This window comes from Carcharodon carcharias, chromosome 19 (assembly GCF_017639515.1).
Source record: "Carcharodon carcharias isolate sCarCar2 chromosome 19, sCarCar2.pri, whole genome shotgun sequence".
Classification (NCBI taxonomy): Eukaryota; Metazoa; Chordata; class Chondrichthyes; order Lamniformes; family Lamnidae; genus Carcharodon; species Carcharodon carcharias.
The window spans coordinates 56,449,946-56,471,453 of NC_054485.1; the positions used below are offsets into that span (position 1 = coordinate 56,449,946).

Genomic DNA, 21,508 nt, shown 5'->3' on the forward strand with positions numbered 1-21,508 from the left:
CCCACATGGATTTGTTTATGGGCTCCCTAGAAATGCGGGGATGGGGGGCTTGGGGTGGCTCCCTCATTAAGGCACTCACTGCCTGATCAAGGGACCTGGTATCAGGAAGGGTGAGGGCCTGCTGAGAGCCACACCCCTGCCCTTGTCGATGAACCCCACTCCTTAACTGCACGCCCCCCCCATTGCTCACCTGTGGCCTGGGATCCAGGGAGATTAAATGGCCTCGGAGCAGGTGGGGTGTGTGGGGTCATACTGGCAGCAGCTACTGCCTCCCCAGCGGCGCTGCTGTTCAATAGAACTGCCAACCCATGATTGGCTAGCAATTCTCGGCAGTGGGACATCTACCCTCATGGTCCTTTCTTCCGAAGAAAGATCTGCCACCATCCAGTTAAGTGCTTGAATGACATTTAATTTGGTGGGCCTTCCTTAAAAGAGGCAAAGTGGGGCTCCCACCAGATGGAGAGCTGGCAGGTAAGACCCCTATTGCCTCTATTAAATCCAGCCCCATTTGTCAGTAATTACAGGTAAACCTATTTCTAACAGGTACATTTTCCTCACTGATTAGCTCATTGACAATTTATAAAATTTTTATGAAACACTGCTTTTGGATACCTGTGACACAGATCAAAACCTTTGTCTGTAATTAAAACTAACATTTATAATGTTGCAAACTGATGAAAAATTCAACCTTATTCTTACTCTTCTACTTATGTATGCTCTAAATCCCCAGGAATGGTTTCTCTCTGAAGCCTATTCCTGGTAGAGCATCCTAACTCTTGTTTTCCTTCTTTCATTGTTGCCCCAAGCCCTTTCCCAGTGCCACAGGAGCTGTGCCATAAGCCAAGTTTTTCTCTACTATACCTCATTACCTAACCCGGTCCATTCCATTGCTTATCAATAATCATGACTTCCAGCATCTCTCTGATTCCATTGCCTGACTTCAAGTCTTCCTGTACCTAACCATTACTCCTTCCCACCTTGGCTGTAAACTCAGCCTGTCAGATTGTACCAAGAGACATCATAAACTAATTCCTACCTCCCCCCAAATCCCAGCAGCAGGCTTGGGGCACTTATCGTACTGGGAACAAGCTGTTACCCTTGGCTATAAGCTAGCATAAACTTCTAGATCAACATGTAGAAGGTATCAAGGGAATTTTCTCCATAAATTTCCCAGTCCCATGTCAGCTTCCTTGTTTTTTCTTTAATGGAAACATTCTAACAGACACTTGAGTTAAAAAGTTACTGGCATCTGAATTAAAAGGCACATCTACCGGTCTCAGTAAAAATCAAGTTGCTGTCAACAACTTGTGCATTGAACTTATTGGACTCCTCCCCCATGATGGACGGGAGGAGTTTTGATAGAAGGTTAAACCCTAAAAAACATGATACAAAACCCCAACTGTCAACCAACATTTATAGCAGATGATAACATATCATTGCAAGCTTACAGTTGGAGGTCAGATTTAAACGTAACAGTTTCCCATGGCTTGGAAACTCTAGGAGCAAAAGGGTGACATGAAGTGCTGGCTGCACCAGGCCTTTTATAAATCTCCTGTGGACTAGAGGAACAGGAATGCTTCCTATATCTCCTCAAATAATCTTTTAGCCTCCATTCTGATGATTGCAATCTCTCTCTAGTCTGCATTCGCCAACCTTCCCCACTCAACTTCCATCTGCTGTCTGCTCCAAGATTACAATCGATCTGCAATATATTTAAGTCTTGCATCCGGGTGCATTTCCAGTTTGTCACATTCAGTTCCAGTGTTAACAAGACTTTGTCAAGGCTAATGTTACGGTATTGTCAGTTCTGAGTAAATGCCTAAAAATAATTCTGTACTGATATACTTAGTATTAGTTGTTTTTTACACCCCCAAATGTTTGGTGATGCTGTTGCACCTCTAAACTCTGGCTCCCATGTCTCCATCCCCCAGTTCAGAAAGCTCTTTTCCTGCTAGCTGTAGGGCATTTCCTAATGTTTTAAGCATTTTAAAAACTATAAGCCAATTTTATTTGACCTCATGAATTAAGCTGAATTGGCTTGCAATAGGACAGTAAACAAATATATTCATGACATGAAATTGAGCTTTGACAAATTAATTAAGTAAATGAATAGTGGCTGAGGACATGAAATTAGGCTTTGAGGGAGTGGGCCTTTGAATTAATTATATGAACAAAACAGATGGTCCTAGGCTTCACGGGGAGGAGTAAGAGTGTGTTGAATGATTAGTTAAATAATGACAGCTTTATATATAAAATCAGGCTGTCTGTCTCTGCTTCTTCCGATATCCACTGTATCCATTATTCATTAATAGTCTTTTCATAAAGCAATTCTCATAAATCTCATCCTATACTCTGTCTCAACCAACTTCCCAATACCCACTATTAAACCATCAGCACCCATTTTTCTTATGCTGCCTTATCCTCCAGTGCTCATGTCTCACTCCCTGAACATCCTCTGCATCCACTACCTTATCCCCACCAACTACTTCTTGAACAATTGCTCGCTTTCGCTGCCTAGATCATGACTATCCCGCACAACCCACATAAATTCTGATTACCCCAATTTCCTCAAATACTCCCTATGCACAGAACTCCCTCCTTCATCAACCCTTCACTATCCCTTCATTTGCCTTAACATGTCAGTTTTCCCTTAATTAACCCCATCAAAATCCTCAATTCTCTCATATACTAATTGCTCACAATTTTCCCAACTACTCACTACCTCACAACACCCTCAGTGCCCTAAACGGTTCTCACATCATGTCCCAAATGATGACAAGAGCAACACCCTTTCTCAAGTGCTGTTATCCTTTTGCTTATCATTACCATCTCTACATCATGTCCACTTACTTATAAAATATTATGAGGTAGAAATTGTTACATATGGTGGCTGTATCTCAGGTATAAAAATATAACATGCATACTAATTTAGCAGTGAGACAATCTGAACCAGTCAACACAGGAGCTTGGCCGAGCATAGACTCGATGAGCCAAGTGGTCACCTTCTGTGCCTTAAATGACTCTATGACTCATGTCACCCTTTTATTAAGATGCCACCAATATGTAAAATAGGAGCCTAAAGCCTGTTGAAGGATTGACTTTCAAAATTTGTTGGGGATGCGCAGAGCAGGCATAAGGTAAGCAAAAGAAGAAGACATTCTGTGGAGTGCTCCTCTAACTCCACAGGAGTTCCTCATAGGACAACCCCGCCATCCCTAAGATTAGTCTGGTGAACCTTTGTTGCACTCCGTCTATGGCCAGTATATCCTTCCTGAGGCTAGGAGACCAAAACTGCACACAATGCTCCAGGTGTGGTCTCGCCAAGAATCTATACAACTGCAGCAAGACTTCCTTATTCCTGTACTCAATTCCCCTTGCAATAAAGACTAACCATTTGCCTTCCTAATTGCTTATTGCACCTGCATGTTAGCTTTCAGTAACTTATGAATAAGAACACCTAGGTCTTTTTGGACGTCAGCATTTTCTAATCTCTCCCATCTAAGAAATACTCTGCATTTCTGTTTTTCCTACCGAAGTGGATAACTTCATATTTTTCCACATTTTATACCGTTTGCCATATTCTTGCCCATTCACTTAGTTTGTCTAAATCTCCTTGATGCCTCTTTCCATCCTCACCATTATTTTCTAAATGCCCAGTTATCACATCCTTTAGAATAGATTCTAGCATTTTCCCTACTGATGTCAAGCTAACAGGCCCGTAGCTCCCTGTTTTCTCTCTCCTTCGTTTCTTAAATAATGGGGTCACAGTTGCTACCTTCTAATCTGCAGAGACCGTTCCAGAATCTTGAAACCAAAATCTCCAACAGCAATGCAACAGAAGCATATACTTGTCTTCTTCAACACTTCCTATAAATGCTATATCTCTGGTCGATTTTGCCATCACATTTTTAAGCTATTAATGCTTCTATTACATTTTTTGATTGAATCACAGCAATGAAGGCTAAAGACGTTGGGAATGTATGAAATAAAAATGAAGTAAACAGCTTGAAAACTACCACGGAGAAACAATTACAGGCACAAGTATGAAAAAAAACAATTACGACCAACCTCTCAGGGGGACCTACCAATGAAAGAAAAGAAGAGAACTAAATAAATCACTCAAAACTCATTTTTTTTAAACTGCTTGTCAGTTTATTTTCAGTAACTGAATTTCCTAATGACCCATAAGGATTTAAACAAAGAGAAATCACTATTCCTGGACCCCTTATCTGTCCCAAATGCTGATAAATCAATGTCCCTGATAAACTATTTAGCATAACTTCTTCAGCACACTACGATTAGCACTGTGCAACATTGTGCAACTTATCCACTCAATTCGAATCTTGAGTCTGTAACAATCCTGACAATCAGAAAGATTTCTGTGACATCACCATACTCCCTCTCTATAATCTAAACTAATTAAAAGTACACTATGAGCCAAATAGGTAAAAACAATCCCAAAACCTGGTCATAATTTAAAATTCAGTTTGAAGCAAGATTTCATGACTTTCAAATTTGGTAGCAGATTTTTTTATCTTTCGATGAGATGGAAAACCAAGGAATTGCCTGTTCTCTCAAGTGGATGTAAACAATCTTGTGGCATTATTTTGAAAAAAAAAGAACAGGGAAATTCTCTGCAATACCCTAGTCAATGTTTATCCCTCAACCAACATCAGTTAAAAAACAGATTTTCTGGTCATTTATTATATTGCTATTTCTGGGAGTTTGTGTGCAAATGGCTGCTGAGCTTCCTACAGTGACTATACTTCAAAAAGTAGATAATTGGCTGCAAAGACTTTCGAACATACTGTGGTTATGAAAGATGGTTTAGAAATGCCAGTCTTTCTCTGCAACACAAAACATTACTTTCAATGGGTACAATAAGAATGCAATAGATAATTTATCCATCAGTGGCACAGTTGCACTTCTGCTCTCTTCATTGGCAGAAGCTGTTTGCAGTAAATGGCTGCTTTACAACTTTGCTGCACACAGCTGCAGAGATTGGGGCATTTTACAGCTAACTTTTAAGTATTTCTGACTTCTACTTTTGCCAGCAATGTGTTCTATTTATTCTTTATGTTGTTCCTCTGGCTGTCTGGCTTGGAAAAAGTAATTAAACGGCCCCCTCTGTTCCTGCTGAAAATACATAAGCTGCTCTCCAAACTCCCATCACATGTGCTATCTGCACCTCACATTTAAGCTATATATTTTCAGGAGGAAAAATGAACTTTTCCCAATAAATAAATATTTCAAATTTCATTCCTGCTGCTTCAACTTTATAGCTAAATAAATACCTACAATGCCAGAAATGAATAAATGACTCCCAATGCCTCCAGACCAACGTTGCACTTCTTAGCTTTTTACCATTTTCAATTTTTTTTCTGAAAGTACACATCAAATCACAATTACTCTATGTGATTCATCCTAATGTCTGCAATCTGCAACTCCAGAGTCCATCTATAGCAATTAATAACTGCCTGCTGTCATAAAATCATAGAATAGCACAGTACAGAGGAGACTATCAGCCTATTGAGATCTAATTAAACATTATGGCCCAGATTTTGTTACTGTGTCAAGTACACAGGGACGGGAGAATTTGGTCTGAGGGAAAGGTGGAAGGTTGGTTTAGAAATTGAGGCGGGTAACCCCAGAAGAACTGAGGAGGCTGCAGAGACGGGCTGAGCGGAAGACCTGCCTCAGCAAACCGGCGCTGTGTCCAAATATTGATGAAAAAAACATGAAACATCACTCAGCCCTCACCCTCGATAAACTCCCCATGCCATCTCTTGCCCCTGTCCACCCCTATGCTGAGCTATATCCCCCACTTGCCACCCAGCCTATGCCTAGCTATGCACCCTACCCACCCCTCATGCTGCTTATGCCAAGCTATACCCCCATCCACCCTTATGGCCCCTCATGCACTCCAGGCCAAGGTATGACCCCGAAATAACCCCGATAGCCCCTTATGCCCCATGCGATCTATACCTCTGCACCCATCCCATGGCCCTTTATAGCCCCATGCTAACTTTGTACCAACTCATGCCAATCCGTGCTCACGCCCACCACCCTTTTCACTTACAACTAGCATGCCAACTCACCTCGCATCCAACTTGGGCAGACCCCAGGATCCATGCAGATATGAGATAAAATAAAGTCTGATAAAACAAAGTTCTACATATTTATGCAGACTTCATTATATTCTCATTCATAAAAAAATTTACTACATTTACATTCCTTCAGTTAAAAAAAGCCTTATAACAACAAACATTTCATTCAAGTGCTAAATCCCTTATAACAACAAACATTGGAATTCACAGTACCACACCAAACAGTCTATAACCACTTGTCGCTGTCATTCAAACTGTAAAATGGCAGGCATCCTACTCTAATAATGGATGGTTGTGGAATCAATCATGCAGCACTAATCCAATAAAGGAAACCCTCATATATATGTCAGCAGACAGAATAAATAGCAAGCAATTATTTTTTAACAGCATGGACATTTTTTTCCAAGATTTAAAGCACAGGCCTTTTAAATGCCTTGACAGCTTGACAGCTCCCTTTGACATTAATCTAATAGATGTCTGGCCTTTCAACCAAGCATATGTAAGGAGGCTTGGCTGAGAGCCCAGGTATCTATTGAATAGCACCTGCTCCCCAGAGGAAACGTTGTTTGATTAGCAACTCAGGCTTTCTGGTCTCTACAGTCAATTTCATAATGTTTGTTTACACAAGTTAAATGGTTTCAAGGATTTGTGGTTTGCAAGTTTCAAAGGGCCTGGATGATTGACACTTTTGTTGTCTTTGTAGTCCTGACTTTTTTTTCAAAGCATTTTTTTATACATGCCACTATATACTATAGGGTTCATCAATTCTCGAAGTATACAGTGGATCACTGGTCATGGAGGTGCCATATGTTAGCATGGGGGAATGAGGGGACATAGGCCATGAGTGGAAGTGCAGAGCATGGCACAGAGAGCATGAGGGGACAAAGGAGATAGGTGGAAGGGCAGAGCTTGACATGGGACACATGAGGCGACATAGAGGGTGCATAGAAGGGCAGAGTTTGGCATGGGGGCATGAGGGGGATCCCTTGAACTTACCTTTTAAAAGGTGCCCTCATGCAGACTAGGGTTCATGACTCCTTTGAGGGCCCATGAACCAGGACTCTTTAAAAACTTGGTCCAACTCCATCAAAATTGCAGAGGAGTAGGAGATGCCTATCTCTGCAATGGAGCCAGCCAGGTTGGGAGTGCTAGATGCAGGCCTTTGACAGGAACCAGCCTGCAACTTTAAAAGGCATTCTGAAAATCACACAGCCCAGGAATGGGGTTGGGAATCCTGGAATCAAGACCCACCTGCCATTTTAAAGGGTTCCCGAGTCATCCTGACTCAGTGAAAACCCATAAGGCCATAAGACGTAGGAGCAGAAGTAGGCCATTTGGCCCATCAAGTCTGCTCCGCCATTCAATGAGATCATGGCTGATCTGATAATCCTCAACTCCACTTCCCTGCCTTTTCCCCATAACCCTTGATTCCCTTACTGATTAAAAATCTGACTATCTCAGCCTTGAATATACTTAACAACCCAGCCTCCACAGCCCACTGCGGTAAAGAATTACACAGATTCACCACACTCTGAGAGAAGAAATTCCTCCTCATCTCTGTTTTAACTGGACACCCCCTGTGAAGGGAGGGAGGGATTCCCCAACTGTCAAAGTGCATTCTTTCGCACATGCGCACGAAAGAGCGCACATCTCCCTGAGACTAAGTGCCGTCTCAGGGAGATTGGTGAAAGGTTTATTAACTTGAAAAATAAAAAATTAAAAACTTACTAACATGTCCCCCTCATGTGACAATGTCACCTGAGATGGGACATGTTAATAAAAAGCACAGAAACCTTATTAAACTTTTTAAAAACAGACATGAAACCTCATCCTGCCAGTGGATGAGGTTTCATGTTTTTTTCAGAAGCCCACTGGGGCTCCTGTCCTGCCCGCCAACCTTAAAGTTGGATGGGCAGGGCCTTTAATTGGTTCAATTACTAGCTTATTTCGCTGTCCGCCCGCCATCCTGAATATTTAAATGGGGGGGATGACGTCGAGGGTTCCCCCCGATGTCATCCCACTTCTTTTTCACATCGGCAAGCGGGCCCCGCCCCCAAACCACCGACGGAAAAATTCAGGCCCAAGTAAATTTGACTTTATACCATTTTTTTCCCCTTTTTGCTGCTTTTTTTATGTTTGTAAACTCTGCCCCTTCCTGTCACACTCTGGGTATCATTACCTAAATGGTTGCCCTGCAAGGCTGCCATGTCCTTTTGCTTTGTAAGCCTACGTATCCCCTTTCTAGAACCCTCCCCATCGCCGTTTAGTTTAAAGCCCTCTCTACAGCCTGGTTATTCAATTCGCCAGGACACTGGCCCCAGCATGGTTCAAGTGAAGCCCCAGAACAGCTCCCTTCTATCCCAGTACTGGTGCCAGTGCCCTATGAACAGTAACCCGTTCCTCCCACAGCAATAACCAAGCCACACATTTAACTCCTTGATTTATTTACCCTATGCTAGTTTGCCCGTGGCTCAGGAGGCAATACCGAGATTATTACCTTGGAGGTTCTGCTTTTTATTTTAGCTCTTTCAGCAAAACCTCCTTTCTAGTCCTATGAACATCATTGGTACCAACATGGGCGATGAAAACTAGACCCCTCCCTTCCCACTCCAAGTTCCTCTCCAGCCCTGATGAGATATCCTTAACCCTGGCACCAGGCAGACAACACAGCCTTCAGGACTCAAGCTCATGGCTGCAAAGAAGAGTATCTATACCCCTAATTATGCTGTCTCCTACCACAGATACTCTCCCATTTTCTCCCCCCACTTGAATGGCTCCCTGTACCACGGTGCTGTAGTCAGTTCGCTCACCCTCCCTGCAGTCCTTATTCTCATCTACACAGCCTGCAGGAACCTTGTAACTGTTGGACAGTTGCAGGTACCGAGGCTCCTCAAATGCAACCCCTTGGGTCCCCAAACCTGTTTCACCTGCAGTCATACCCTCCTGTCCCTGATCACATACCAAAGGACCTAATCTGAGGAGTGTGACTACCTCCTGGAGAAAGTGTCCAGGTAACTTTCCCCTTCCCTGATATGGCGCAACGTCTGCAGCTCGGACTCCAGCTCCTTAACTCGACGTTCCTCGAGCTGCAAACACTTGGTACAGATGTGGTCGCTCTGGATCACCTTGGTGTCCAGCAGTCCCCACATGCTGCAGTTTTCCCTCAGTATGATATTGAAGTGTCAGTCTGGATTATGCGCTCAAATCCCTGGAGAAGGACTTGAAACTCCAACATCCTGACTCACAGGTGAGAGTGTTACCGCTAAAGCATGTCTGACCCCTAAGCTGAATAAATGCACCAATTCAGTCAGGTAAATACAGTTGCAAGCAACTTAGATGAATGAACTTAAAAATATAACAAACTGAAAAAAAATGTAAAGCATTTTTTGGCAGCTGACATTTCTTTTATTATTTCTGCATCTCTAGTACTTTTCAAGGAAGTCAACACTTGTAATCCTGCGACTATTACTGGAACACTGTCTCGCATTTCTCTGGACGATGAAGAAGATGAAAAGATAAATATAAACAGTCAAGGGATGAACTTCACAACCCTTCCAGGAAACATTCCACCAGGAAATGTTTTGGTTCAGTTGCCTCCTATGCATCAGTTGCGCAACATGATGTCTGGTATAAATGAACTGAATGAGCAGCCAGCCAAAAAAGAAACCAATAGTGAGTTGAGGGGAACACTGTATCTGTGCACGGAGAACACATTGAAACCAGTGGATGTGAAGTGGAGGCGGGCACAGGAGCAGCCACTGGAAGGTGACTACATGGTGCTCCCAAGACGTACAGTCAGCTTAAAGCCTTTCATCAAAGAGGACAGCAAGTTAAACATCAATATGGATGACAACAAGCATAATATCATCGGGAACCAACCAGCTGAGTCAGAGATTTATCCTAACTTTGCCTCAGTCGATCAGATCAACATTAACTTAAATCAACCATATGGCACTCTTAATCACCCACGGAGTGTACCCCTCAAACAGCACCCTTCGGTGCGACACATTCTGGCGTCGGAACTTGCTGACAGGAGCAGAACCATGCCACGCAACAAACCAAGTTCAGCGGGGTCCACGGGTTCCTTAGAAGTAAGTTGAAGCAGTGATACTGATCAGGTCACGTTTTCTAAATGTATCAGGGATAATATAGAAGAAGAAGGCAGCGAAATTGGGGTGACGATCCATCTCTCATTGGCAGTGAGACTGCTATCCCATTTGCACTTACCTAATCCCTACCTGGTATACGAGGACCCACAGAACACAATGGGCAGAATATTGCCTTTGGTGTGTGGGGTCAGGCCCGACACGCCGACGTGCAAAATGACACAAGATGATGTTGGGCTGTGTCCCAACATCATCGCACGTCATTTCAATTTTGCTTTAGGCATGCGCTCGCCGAACTGTCAATAGCCAATTAAGGCCACTAAGAAAGCAATTTACCCTATTAACAATGCTACCCATCCAACTTTAAGGTTGGTGGGCAGGCGAAAAGCCCAAGCAGCCTTCGCATTTTCCAGGAAACCTCATCCACGGGCGGGATGAGGTTTCCTGAAGGTTTTATAAAGTTACTAAATAAATTTTGTCAACTTCACAAACATGTCCCAACTCATGTGACACTGTCTCATGAGAGGGCATGTTTAAATAATTTTTTACTTTATTTTTAAAAAAGTTTTATTATGCACTTAATCTCCCTGAGGCAGCCGTTCCTTCCCCCGCCTGCACAGGTAGTGCTGAGCGCTACCGGCTGCATGTTACACTGGGCGGGCCTTAATTGGCCTGCCACTTAAAATGGCGGTGTACAGCTCCACGTCTGCCCCCACCCACTCCCGCCCAGCCCGCCCACCATAGGTAAGATTCTACCCAATGTTTCTGTGACTTTCATATTAGAGTAAAGCAGTGGTATTTGCCAACATTTTCAGATCCCCAGTTAGCTCTTGCAGGAGTCTTATGGCCAAGCTCAGTTAGCACTTAATGACATTTTTTCATCCATTCAGCCTATTACCTGTCATTCATGAGGGTCAACAAATGGGTGACAAACCCATTAAGAAGTGGCAGTGCTCAGAATCCAGATAACCTCTTTCACACCCTCTATAAAGAGCCTCATTATAAAATTTGCTTTCAGTTCCTTTCTTCCTGTTGTTAACAACAACTCCCTAAAGTTTCCCTACCAGAGAAGTCCTACTTCCCCCCCCTCCACACCCTACCCCCGCAACTAACACCACCCTCCCCACCATCTTCCCCCCCACCACAACCAAATGGATTTTCATTTAGTTACTGTTTATTGCTTTAACTTTGCATATTTGGATTGTGACGAACCCCTTCTATATTTCAGTGTGTTTGCAGTTTTTTCTTCACTTCAGCCTGGAGTTTTCTGCTTTACTTTGGTTCCTGGCCTGGCAATGTCCCAGCTTTAATATCACAGAATTGTAGAATTGTTTCAGTGCAGAAGGAGGCAACATAAGCAACTGACCTAGTTTCATTCCCCCGCCTCCTCTCTGTAACCCTGCACATTCTTCCTTTTCAAGTAACAGTCTAATTCCCTTTTCAATGCTTCACTTGAACCTGCCTCCACCAGTGCATCCCAGACCCTAAACAGGCGTTTTGTGAAAAGTTTTTCCTCATATCACTTTTGCTTCTTTAACAAATTACTTTAATTCGGTGTCCTCTTGTCCTCAATGCTTTCTTGAAGGGAAGCATCCTTATTTTCAAATCACTTCATTGCCTCAGCTCTCACTTATCTCTGTAACTCCTCCAGCCCTACAAACCTCTTAGATCTCTATCCACCTCCAATTTGGCCTCTTGGCATCCCAACTGTCTCACCATTTGTGGTCATGTCTTCAGTTCCCAAGGCATTTAACTCTGGAATCCCCTCCCAAAATCTCTCTGCATCTTTATCTCTGTCTCCTCCTTCAAGCTGCTCCTTAAAGCCTACCTCTTTGATTGTGCTTTTTGTCACGTGCCCTAACTTCTTTTTGTGTGGCTTGGTGACAAATTTTTGGAAGATTGCACTCCCATAAAGCACCTCAGGTAACATGAATTATATAAGTGCAAGTTGTTTTTGTTATTGCTTTGAAACACTTTATTCTGGTACAGTGTTTCTCACTTGTGTTTTCTCTATCAGGAGATCTAATGCAGAATTACATGAATCTATCGAGTTAATTTGAGTGCAGTGATCTTTAGTTCTTGATCTTCAGCCCCAACATTTTACTGGGATTCCGTTATTTTTGTCTTGCTCTTAAACTATTTAAAGGACAAAGCATTTTCAGTTTTTTATGGCGTGTCTTGCTTGAACCAGAAAGGCAATCCTATTTGTAAGAGTAAGCTTATCTCTTCATGATGTAGTTAGACTGAGATATCCTGCCTTCATCTTCAGGTGAAGTGGCTGTCTCCATTGCCACTGAGATTGTTTTCGATTTTGCCTAAAATAGTTGTCCCAGTTCAGCAACTGTTGGTGATTCAAGGTGACCAAGAGACCCTACCTCAGCTGATTATGCTCTGTAGCTCTAGAGAGGATACTTTCTCCATCTTCCTTGACATCATTTTTCAGGCTTAGAATTTTAGGCTTTCCTTTTGGGAAAATGTAAATCCATTTATGGGACATGTGCCTTAGGTACTAAGCTGGGTTAATTGTGAGGGCATTTTTAAAGGCCCAAGCAGAGATTGTGAATCATTTTGTGAAAAGGCCATTGAAAGGCAAGTTTGTACGATTACTCCATTGGAACTAGAAGCAATTAGGAGGATTCTTTTTGGGGGAGAACAAGCTTCCTCCTGCCTTTCCACAGTTGGAAAGCTTTGATATTCCAATGTTTAGCGTGGCCTTCCTCCTCGCCCACTCCCTGCCAAGCAGATGACCCCTTCCCTGGGATTTTAGATGGACTCTGTATTCAGGTGCTAGGGCAAATGAAAGATCCACTTCACTGCACTTGTTCTAGCAGAATAACTTGCCAGAGATTTTGGGCCCACTGAATTTGAGTAGGAGATGATGGAATAAACCTTTGGAATAACATGCTGAGATCTATTAACTGGCTCATTATTTAAAGAATTAATTTGTATATTATTCATTAAAATGGAGAGTGAAGTTATCGGGAAGAATTGAATTTTGTACTTCCGAGCTGATTTTTGTTCTTGTCAGGCTCAATAAATTTAACTATGCAGAAAAATGTACATAAAGTGGTGGAAAAGGTGACAGGGTTTATTTTCTTTTTAAGAAAAATTGATCCTTTCCTCTGCACACATTATTCTTACAACTTAGTTGAACAGAAAACAGGTGGCAGGCTTTATCAATCCCATTCTCAACTTAAGCAATTCACAAGTACCAGAGTATTTTTGGCTTTTTATTTGTTCCTGGGATGTGGTTAAGAGCGGAAGGCCATATTTATTGTCCATTTCTTGTTGCTCTGAGAAGATGCTGATCAGCCTTCTCCTTGAACCAGTGCAGTCCATCTGGTGATGGGACCCTCGCTATAGTAGTTGATTCCTCATAATCAAATCGCATCATGTCCTCAGCCCTCCCTACCTTTGTAACCACCTCCAACCCTACAATCCTTCGAGATCTTTGTGCTCGTCTAACTTTCGCCTCGCGTGCATTCCCCACTTCTTTTGCTCCACAATTGATGGCAGTGCCTTCAGTTGTCTAGGCTCTAAGCTCTGGAATTCCCTTTCCAAACCTTTTTGCCTCTCCACTTTTCTTCCTTTAAAATACTGCTTAAAACTCACCCCTTTGACAGAGCTTTTTGTTACTTTTCTTCAGTGTCATGCTCCAGTGAAGTGTTTTTGGAGGCTTTACTATGTTGAAGGCACTATATAAATGCAAGTGGTTGTTATTAGGGAATATTCTAGATTATTACTTGCACCATCCTTCCGTGGTTCAGAAGTTGGTCCTGTGGTATACACAATGTCATGTAATGCCAAGTTATGCAGATCAGTAAAGGCTCAGATTTAATTCCTGATGAATGCTGAAAAAGCTGATTTTGGTATCAATGAGGATGCTGCAATTAGCCTCAGTGTTCCTGATATCAGGTGGGAACAAAATCAGCCAGGGTTTGAGTTATGTTTTAATACTGGTACTCCTGATAACTTTTTAAAGGTTAATCAATACTCACGTAGGTGCAAAGATGGTTAAACATTGTGCTTTTTTTTATTTTACTTAAGCAACTGAACTAACAAAACAAAATGGATTCTGCAATCCCATAATGCACTGTCATGCAAAGTACAGTCAGCCAAACAGTAAATAACATATTCCTCCCCCCTTTTTGAAATTATCAGTTTAACAAAATAAAACGTGGGAAATAGAGTAGACTGCCTCTATTCCCGGCTGAACCCTGGGGATTATCCTGTCTCCCAAGAGAACATGGGTTTGCCTTAACTATAACTCAGATGCTCAGGTGGTCTTCTTTCCCAGTGTGGGTTACGGTGGACTTCTGGTGATTTTACAAAGTAATATTCATTAGAGATTGGTGACAATTTAGGATTTGTAGCAGAATCTGAAATTGTGTCAAATGCCGATGAAGGTGCAACAACTTCAACTTCAATCGACTTAGTCCAAGGAGGTGAGACTTGAGTCGGCATTCCTTGACTTGGACTCTTCCATAAGAGGTGTATCCTTAGACAGGGCTTTACTTGTAAATAGTTAGTGAACATGAGAAGAATTTTACCCCCGCCGGGGCAGAGGTTCAGGAGCGTGCGGGCATGCCTCCGATCAGCGCCCCTGATCAGAGGCATGCTGTCATTTTATGTGTGCAGGCCTCGTGACATCCGCCAGGAAGTGCTATGTGCACCCTGTGCAGGTGGACGGTGGAGGGTAGGGGGATTCCCTAAGCCAAGACTGCGTCTTTCGCACATGCGCATTCATTTTCCTGAGGCTAAGTGCTGCCTCAGGGAGATCGGTGCCAAATTCAAAAATGTGAAATATAGAAAAATAAAATTTCCTTGACATGTCCCCTCATGTGACACTGTCACATGAGTTGGGACATGTCCATCACGTTTAATTAAACTTTTATCAAATTTTTTAATACCTACATGAAACCTCATCCTGCCGTGGATGAGGTTTCATGCTTTTTCTGAAGTCCGTCAGGGCTCCCGGCCTGCCCGCCAACCTTAAGGTTGGACAGGCAGGCCCTTTAACTACTTCAATTAGATTTTTAATGGCCTCAATTGGCCATTGACAGGTCAGCAGGCGCACTGCTGATTTGGCTGCGCCCCCATCAACCTAAAAATTGAAATTATGCGGGGTGACGTCAAGAGTTCTGCCCGACATCATCCCGCGTCATTTTTACGTCGGTGAGTGGGCCCCGCCCCACCTGCTCGCCAAACTCAATATCCTGCCCCATATCTCCACCAGGTGAGATCATTTGTAGTTTGGACTGCATATGAAACAGGTCCTGTCTGAGCAATCACAGTGGCTGGAACCCATTTAGCTCCAGTAGAATAATTACGAGCTGGAACTTCTTGTCCAGAACAGAAAATTCTTGGCGTTGATCTTTGTGCTCTTTTCTTCACTTGGTCGTGTTGTTGATCTTGCACAACTTGTCGTGTTTTTGTTGGTTTCTGCAGATCAAAGCAAGCGTGCCGTTGCCGTCCCATTAGTAGGAATGCTGGAGATAGTCTTAGCATTTGGCGTGTTTTGGAATGTCAGCAGAAATGTGTCCAGGTGCTTTTGAATGGAGGAATGTCCTTGTGCTGAGCTTAAAGTATGTTTCATAGTTTGAACAAATCTCTCTGCTAATCCATTGGTGGATGGGTGGTATGTTGCTGAGGTGATGTGATGAATTCTGTTACTTCTCAAAAAATTCTCAAACTCCTGTGTGACAAATTGAGGTCTATTGTCGGTCACAAGTTGTTCTGGTAACCCATAACGACTGAACATTTCTCCTAGCCTCTGAATTATACCCTCAGCAGTAGTAGAGGATATCACTGAAACTCCTGGCCATTTGGAATGAGCATCCACAACCATCATGAACATTTCTTGGTCCAGACCAGGCCACCAAAAGTAGCTTCTTGCAATCTCTTTCATGTGAACTATTCCACAGTGTCCAGAGTGCAGTTGGTCCAACACTGGTTTCCCCAATTTTGGTGGAGTAATAACTCACATGCCCCAAAGCAAACATCCTGATGTGACTCCATCCTCCTGGAAACATAAGGACAAAGGTCCATGTGTCCTCCTTGATTTGGACTGAAGTGATGGGTGTGTTCTCCACGTGTGCAAAGTAGAAGATGTGTTTCTGAGCAGTGTCCACATGGCTGACTGGTAGGGGCAGCGTCGAAAAACCATCCTCATTGTCATGCAAAGTAGATTTTCGATATTTGATGTCATATGTGTGAACACTCAACACCAATGCCCAACTCTGCATCCTGCTTGCAGCTAAAGAAGGGATGCCCAGTGTGTGGACTGAATATTGAGGTGAGTGGTCGATGATCAGTCAACAGCGTGAATTTCCATTCAGATAGGTGCTGGTGAAATTTCTGGATTCCAAAATGATTCCCAGTGCTTTTCATTCGATTTGAGCGTTTTGGCTCTCTGCCTTGTGTAAAGTCTGTGAAGCAAATGGTATGGGCCTCTCCACACCTGAGGGCATTGTGTGTGAAACATGGGCTCCAATTCCATAGGCGATGCATCACATGCAAGTTGTAGAGGTAAGGAGGAGTCAAAGTGCGTCAGTACCTCGGAATCTGTCAGTGCTACTGTAGCCTTCTTAAATGCAGCATCACAGGCTTCTGTCCATTTCCAGGCTTTGCTCAGACACAGAGGCTCATGCAGCGGTTTAAGTAGGGTCGCCAGGTGTGAAATAAACCTCCTGTAATAATTCAGCGGCCCTAAGAACGAGCAAAGCTGGCTGATATTCTGAGGAGCTAGAGCATCCACAATAGCAGTTGCTTTGTGAAGACCAACAGCGTCAATGACATATCTCAAATATTCCACAGAGGGCTGAAAAAACTCGCAGTTGTCTTTGCAAACCCGTAGGCTATCCTCCTCTAGCCTTTTAGACTGGCATCCAAGTTCTTGAGATAATCCTCATCAGTCTTGCCCGTTACCAAGATGTTATCAAGGTAGCACTGAGCTCCAGGCAAGCCACTCAGGATCTGGTGCATGCCGCTCTGAAACAAGGCTTGAGCTAATATTATTCCAAAAGGCAAATGGCAATATCTGTACAGTCCCTTGTGTGTTGTGATGGTAAGATATTCTTGTGACTTCTCATCAACGTGCATTTGTTAGTAGGCCTTGTATAGATCTGAATTTGCTGAAATTCTGTCCACCAGCCAGGCCAGCAAAAAGGTCCGAAATATGTGGAAGTGGATATTGTTCAGTACACAACAGGGGGTTAACAGTAACCTTGAAATCTCCAAAGATGCGTGTGGAGCTGTCTTTCTTGAGCACTGGAATGATGGGTGTTGCCCATTCGCTATGGGAGATAGGTACCAAGACTCCTATCGTGACCATAGGCTCCAGGTCAGCTTTGACTTTTGGCCATATGGCATAACGTCTTTTGGTTCTGGCCTTCAGAAATTTTGGTTGAGAGTCAGCTTTGATATTCAATTTGATGGTAATTCCCTTCATGCTTCCCAAATCGCCTTAGAAAATAATAGCATATTTTTTTTATAACAACCATCAAACCAGTTTCTTCTTTTGCAAAGCTGTGTACTTCTGCCCAGATTAACCAGATCCTCTCAAGCCATGACCGTCCAGCTAAAACTGGGTAGTTGCCTTTCACCACAAACCTGTCCATTTTAACTTCCACTTTAACTTCTGTTTTGCCCATCATAGGTAGATTTCCCTGTACATATTTTCAGAATGATTTTTGCAGGCACCAATAGAAGATATTTAAGCTTTTCATTATACACTTGTGTCCTGTTCCATATGTATTAGTTGGCCCTCCAGCAGCAGTGTTACTCAGTAGCCTTGTGAGCCACCTGCCACTGACAAGTTGTGGAGGAGCACCTTCAGTCTTGGTATCACTCTGGTCCTTCTGTTCCTGCTGTAGGACATGCAGGTTTTTCTTATTGTTTTGCCAGACTGCAAATTTCTTTTCCTCTGGTTTGCCTTTCTGATTCACTGCTACTATTTTGTTTTACAGGCATGCTCAATATGTCCCTTCTTGCCACACTAATGGCATTCAAGATCTCTGCACCAACATTCAGATGGATGGTGACTAAGCTTTCCACAACGGTAACATTCTCAGCTGCTTGCTAACTTGTGTGCACACTCAACTGTCACATTATGCACTCGAGTTGATGCAGTCAGCTGCTGTGCTTCTATTGCAGCCAGCTCCATGGAAACTGTAATCTCTATGGCATTCTGCAAAGTGAGGTTAGCCTCTATCAGGAGGCGTTTCTGGATTGCTTTACTGTGAAGGCCACAGACCAACCTGTCATGGAGGGTATTGTTCAGTTCTTCCTTGAATTCACAATGTTCAGTGAGTTTTTTTAAGTACTGTAACATACTGCACAATTGCTTTCCCCTCTTCTTGGTTTCTTTTGTGAAACCTAAATCTTTCTGCTATGACAAGTAGCTTAGGGGAAAAATTTGTGTCCAGGGCTTTTACAATTCCTCATTTAATTTTGTGCCAGATTTGTCAGGCTGCACCAAGCTTCTTAATAAGCCAAAGGTTTTATCTCCCATCACACCTAAGAAAATTGCCACCTTCTTATCATTTTCAATTCCATTTGCAAGGACAAAAAGTCTCTTAGGTCTGGTAAGTGTAGTAATTTTCCGCCTTAAATGTGTTGCCGCTTTAAGGGCTGTAACTCTTTTACTTCAGGCTTTCTCTGCAGCTGTTAGCTTTGCAGGCTCGCTGGCAAACATGGCTGCTTCGCTTTTTCTGTAACCTTTTTTAAAGAAAACACTGCAGGAACTCTTCTCCTTTTTCTCCTTCTTGAACTTTGTCAGCTTTTTGCGCTCTGAGTTTCCCGCGCGTTTTGGGATTCCTGTGATCGTGGACCTTTAAAAAAATATTTTAACTCATTTAGAACTGCAGCAACTATTTTCTGGGTGAATCTATTTTTTTTCCTTTTAACTTTCCATGATCTCATTGTTTGTGAACTTGCACTTTGGGAGTATCGCAGGCGTGCTTTTCTTTTCTAGTAATTTCCTTTTAGTAGTTCTTCACTTTAGGTTCGCTTTTCGAGTGACATTACCACAAAGGTCCATCGTCCTTGTCACCAATTTGTTATGTATTAATACTGGTACTGCCGATAGCTTTTTAAAGATTAATCAATATTCATATGGGGCGGAGGTGGTTGAACATTGTGCTTTCATTTATTTTACTTCAGTAACTGAACTAACAAAGCAGAATGGATTCTGCGATCCCATAATGCACTGGCTTGCAAAGTACAGCAAGCTAAACAAGACGTACAGTGCATAGCAGTTTGGACTGCTGCTTGGCTTTTCTTGATCTATGTTGGAAGATTGACTTGCGTTGATGAATGTTATTAACAGCACCAAGCTTGCTTGTGATATCCAAAGCTGCCAAATAAACCTTTCAGCACACATAGCCAGACAAATGAAGAATGGCCACTTAAGGGAGGAACCAGTAATCCCCAAGAAACAATGTCCCATCACAAATCAACAGATCAAAAAATGTTCAAATCTGGACATTGTTTAGTGTTCCTCTCTACCTCTGTCACTTGCCTTTGCATCAGAAGATTAGTGCATTGCCCTGGAAGTAATAGTGAAAAAGCTAGTGACAATAAAAACATGGGCCAGAATTTTGACGTTGGCGTGCGGGGGCAGGCCCAACACGCCGATGTATAAAATGATGCGCAGTGACATCGGGTGTGCGTCCTGACGTCACCGTGCGCCTTTGCGATATTTCGGTGGGCGGGCACTATGAGCTCCAATGCGCGCCCGCCACTAATTAATGGGCTATTTAAGGCCCTTGAGGCATTAATAGACTGAGATTTTTCGTAGCCTATGCGATCTTAAGAGCGTTGCATGGGCGCAATGGGCAGACGAGTATGCCACATTTTAAAAAACCTCATCCACGGACGGGATAAGAGGGGTGAGTGGGCTCGCAAATGCTATTTGTTAGACAATAGCTTTTTAAACTTACTGCTACTTGCTTGTGTGAACAGGGGAACTTCAAATCTCTTCAGAGCTGCTTGTACAGGAATAACAGGCTTCAGGTCAGGACTCTGGAGTAAACATAATTCTTGGGGCCTTGCAGGTTTCAGTGATCCTTCCCTTATTCTGGGAATAGGAGTTGTGCTCTCCATTAGAGGCACCTCGTCTGAGGAGGAAGAGAGGGTCAGAAGAGGAAGGGGGCCAGGAGTCCCTATTCAGCTTCCAGGGGAGCCAACTTAGGGAGGATTGGCACAGGCACAAGGGGCGCAGGGCCAACAGGAAGTGCAAGGTGGAAGGGGCTCCAGGAGACGCCACTTTCCTGCTACCAGGGTTTACAGACGACGAAGCAGCTAACTCAATATGTCTGGGGTGCAGTGCCGAAGGAGGCTTCGCCTCTTGAGGGAGACAGTGACCTCATTTTGTCAGATGATAGGCTCTGAGATCAGCACCAACTGTGTGGGTGGGCACCCCATACCAGTGACATTGAAAGTCACGGCTGCCCTCAACTTCTATGCTTCCGGCTCTTTCCAGGGGTCGGTGGATGATCTTTGCGGAGTCTCCCAGCCAGCTGTCCACACTTGTGTCAAGCAGGTGACAGACACTCTGTTCAGGTGTGCATTGACTTTCATCCACTACTGCTGGGATGAGGCCAGCCAGGCTGAGCGAGCCAGACGCTTCGCAGCTGGGTTCCCCCGCATTCAGGGTGCAATCGACTGCACACGTGTGGCGATCAAGTCGTCAGTGGATGAGCCGGGTGTCTTTGTCAACAAGAAGGGCTTCCACTCCATGAATGTGCAGATAGTGTGTGACTGTAGGGTGCAGATTCTGCAAGTCTGTGCAAGGTACTCAGGCAGCTTCCATGACGCTTACATCCTCAGACGCTCCCAGGTGCCGAGGTTCGTCAGGGTGGAAGGGTGGCTGCTGAGTGACAAGGGCTTTCCCCTTAGGAGGTGGCTCATGATGCATCTCCGCCATCCAAGAACAGAGGCTGAGCAGCGCTACAGTAGGAGCCATGCCTCTACAAGGGCTGAGGTGGAGAGAACCATCGGTCTTCTCAAGATGCGCTTCCAATGCCTGGACCATTCAGAGGCCACACTGCAATACCCCCCAGATCATATGTTGCTGATAGTGCCTGCATGCTGCGCTCTTCACAATTACAAGGGGAGACACAGTGGAGGAAGAAGATGTAGACGCAGATGCTCTGGCTGCACTCAATGAATCTAGTAGTGAGTCCGAGGACGAGCACGCTGAGGAGAACGCTGAGGGGATAGATGCTGACCCGGGCAATCTCCAGGGAGGCAGGGACACCCAGGAAGCTTTGATCCAACTAGCCTTCCGCTAGC

At 43.7% G+C, this 21,508-nt stretch overlaps 1 protein-coding gene across 1 annotated transcript in view; it reads left to right on the top strand.

Moving 5' to 3' along the window:
- Positions 1-21,508, top strand: part of adgrb2 (adhesion G protein-coupled receptor B2) — a 1,120,188-nt gene that overhangs the window by 1,015,635 nt on the left and 83,045 nt on the right. Inside the window, exon 33 of the mRNA XM_041212905.1 lies at positions 9,534-10,198. Coding sequence (XP_041068839.1) covers positions 9,534-10,198 — 665 coding nt within the window. The remainder of the gene's footprint in view (positions 1-9,533; positions 10,199-21,508) is intronic.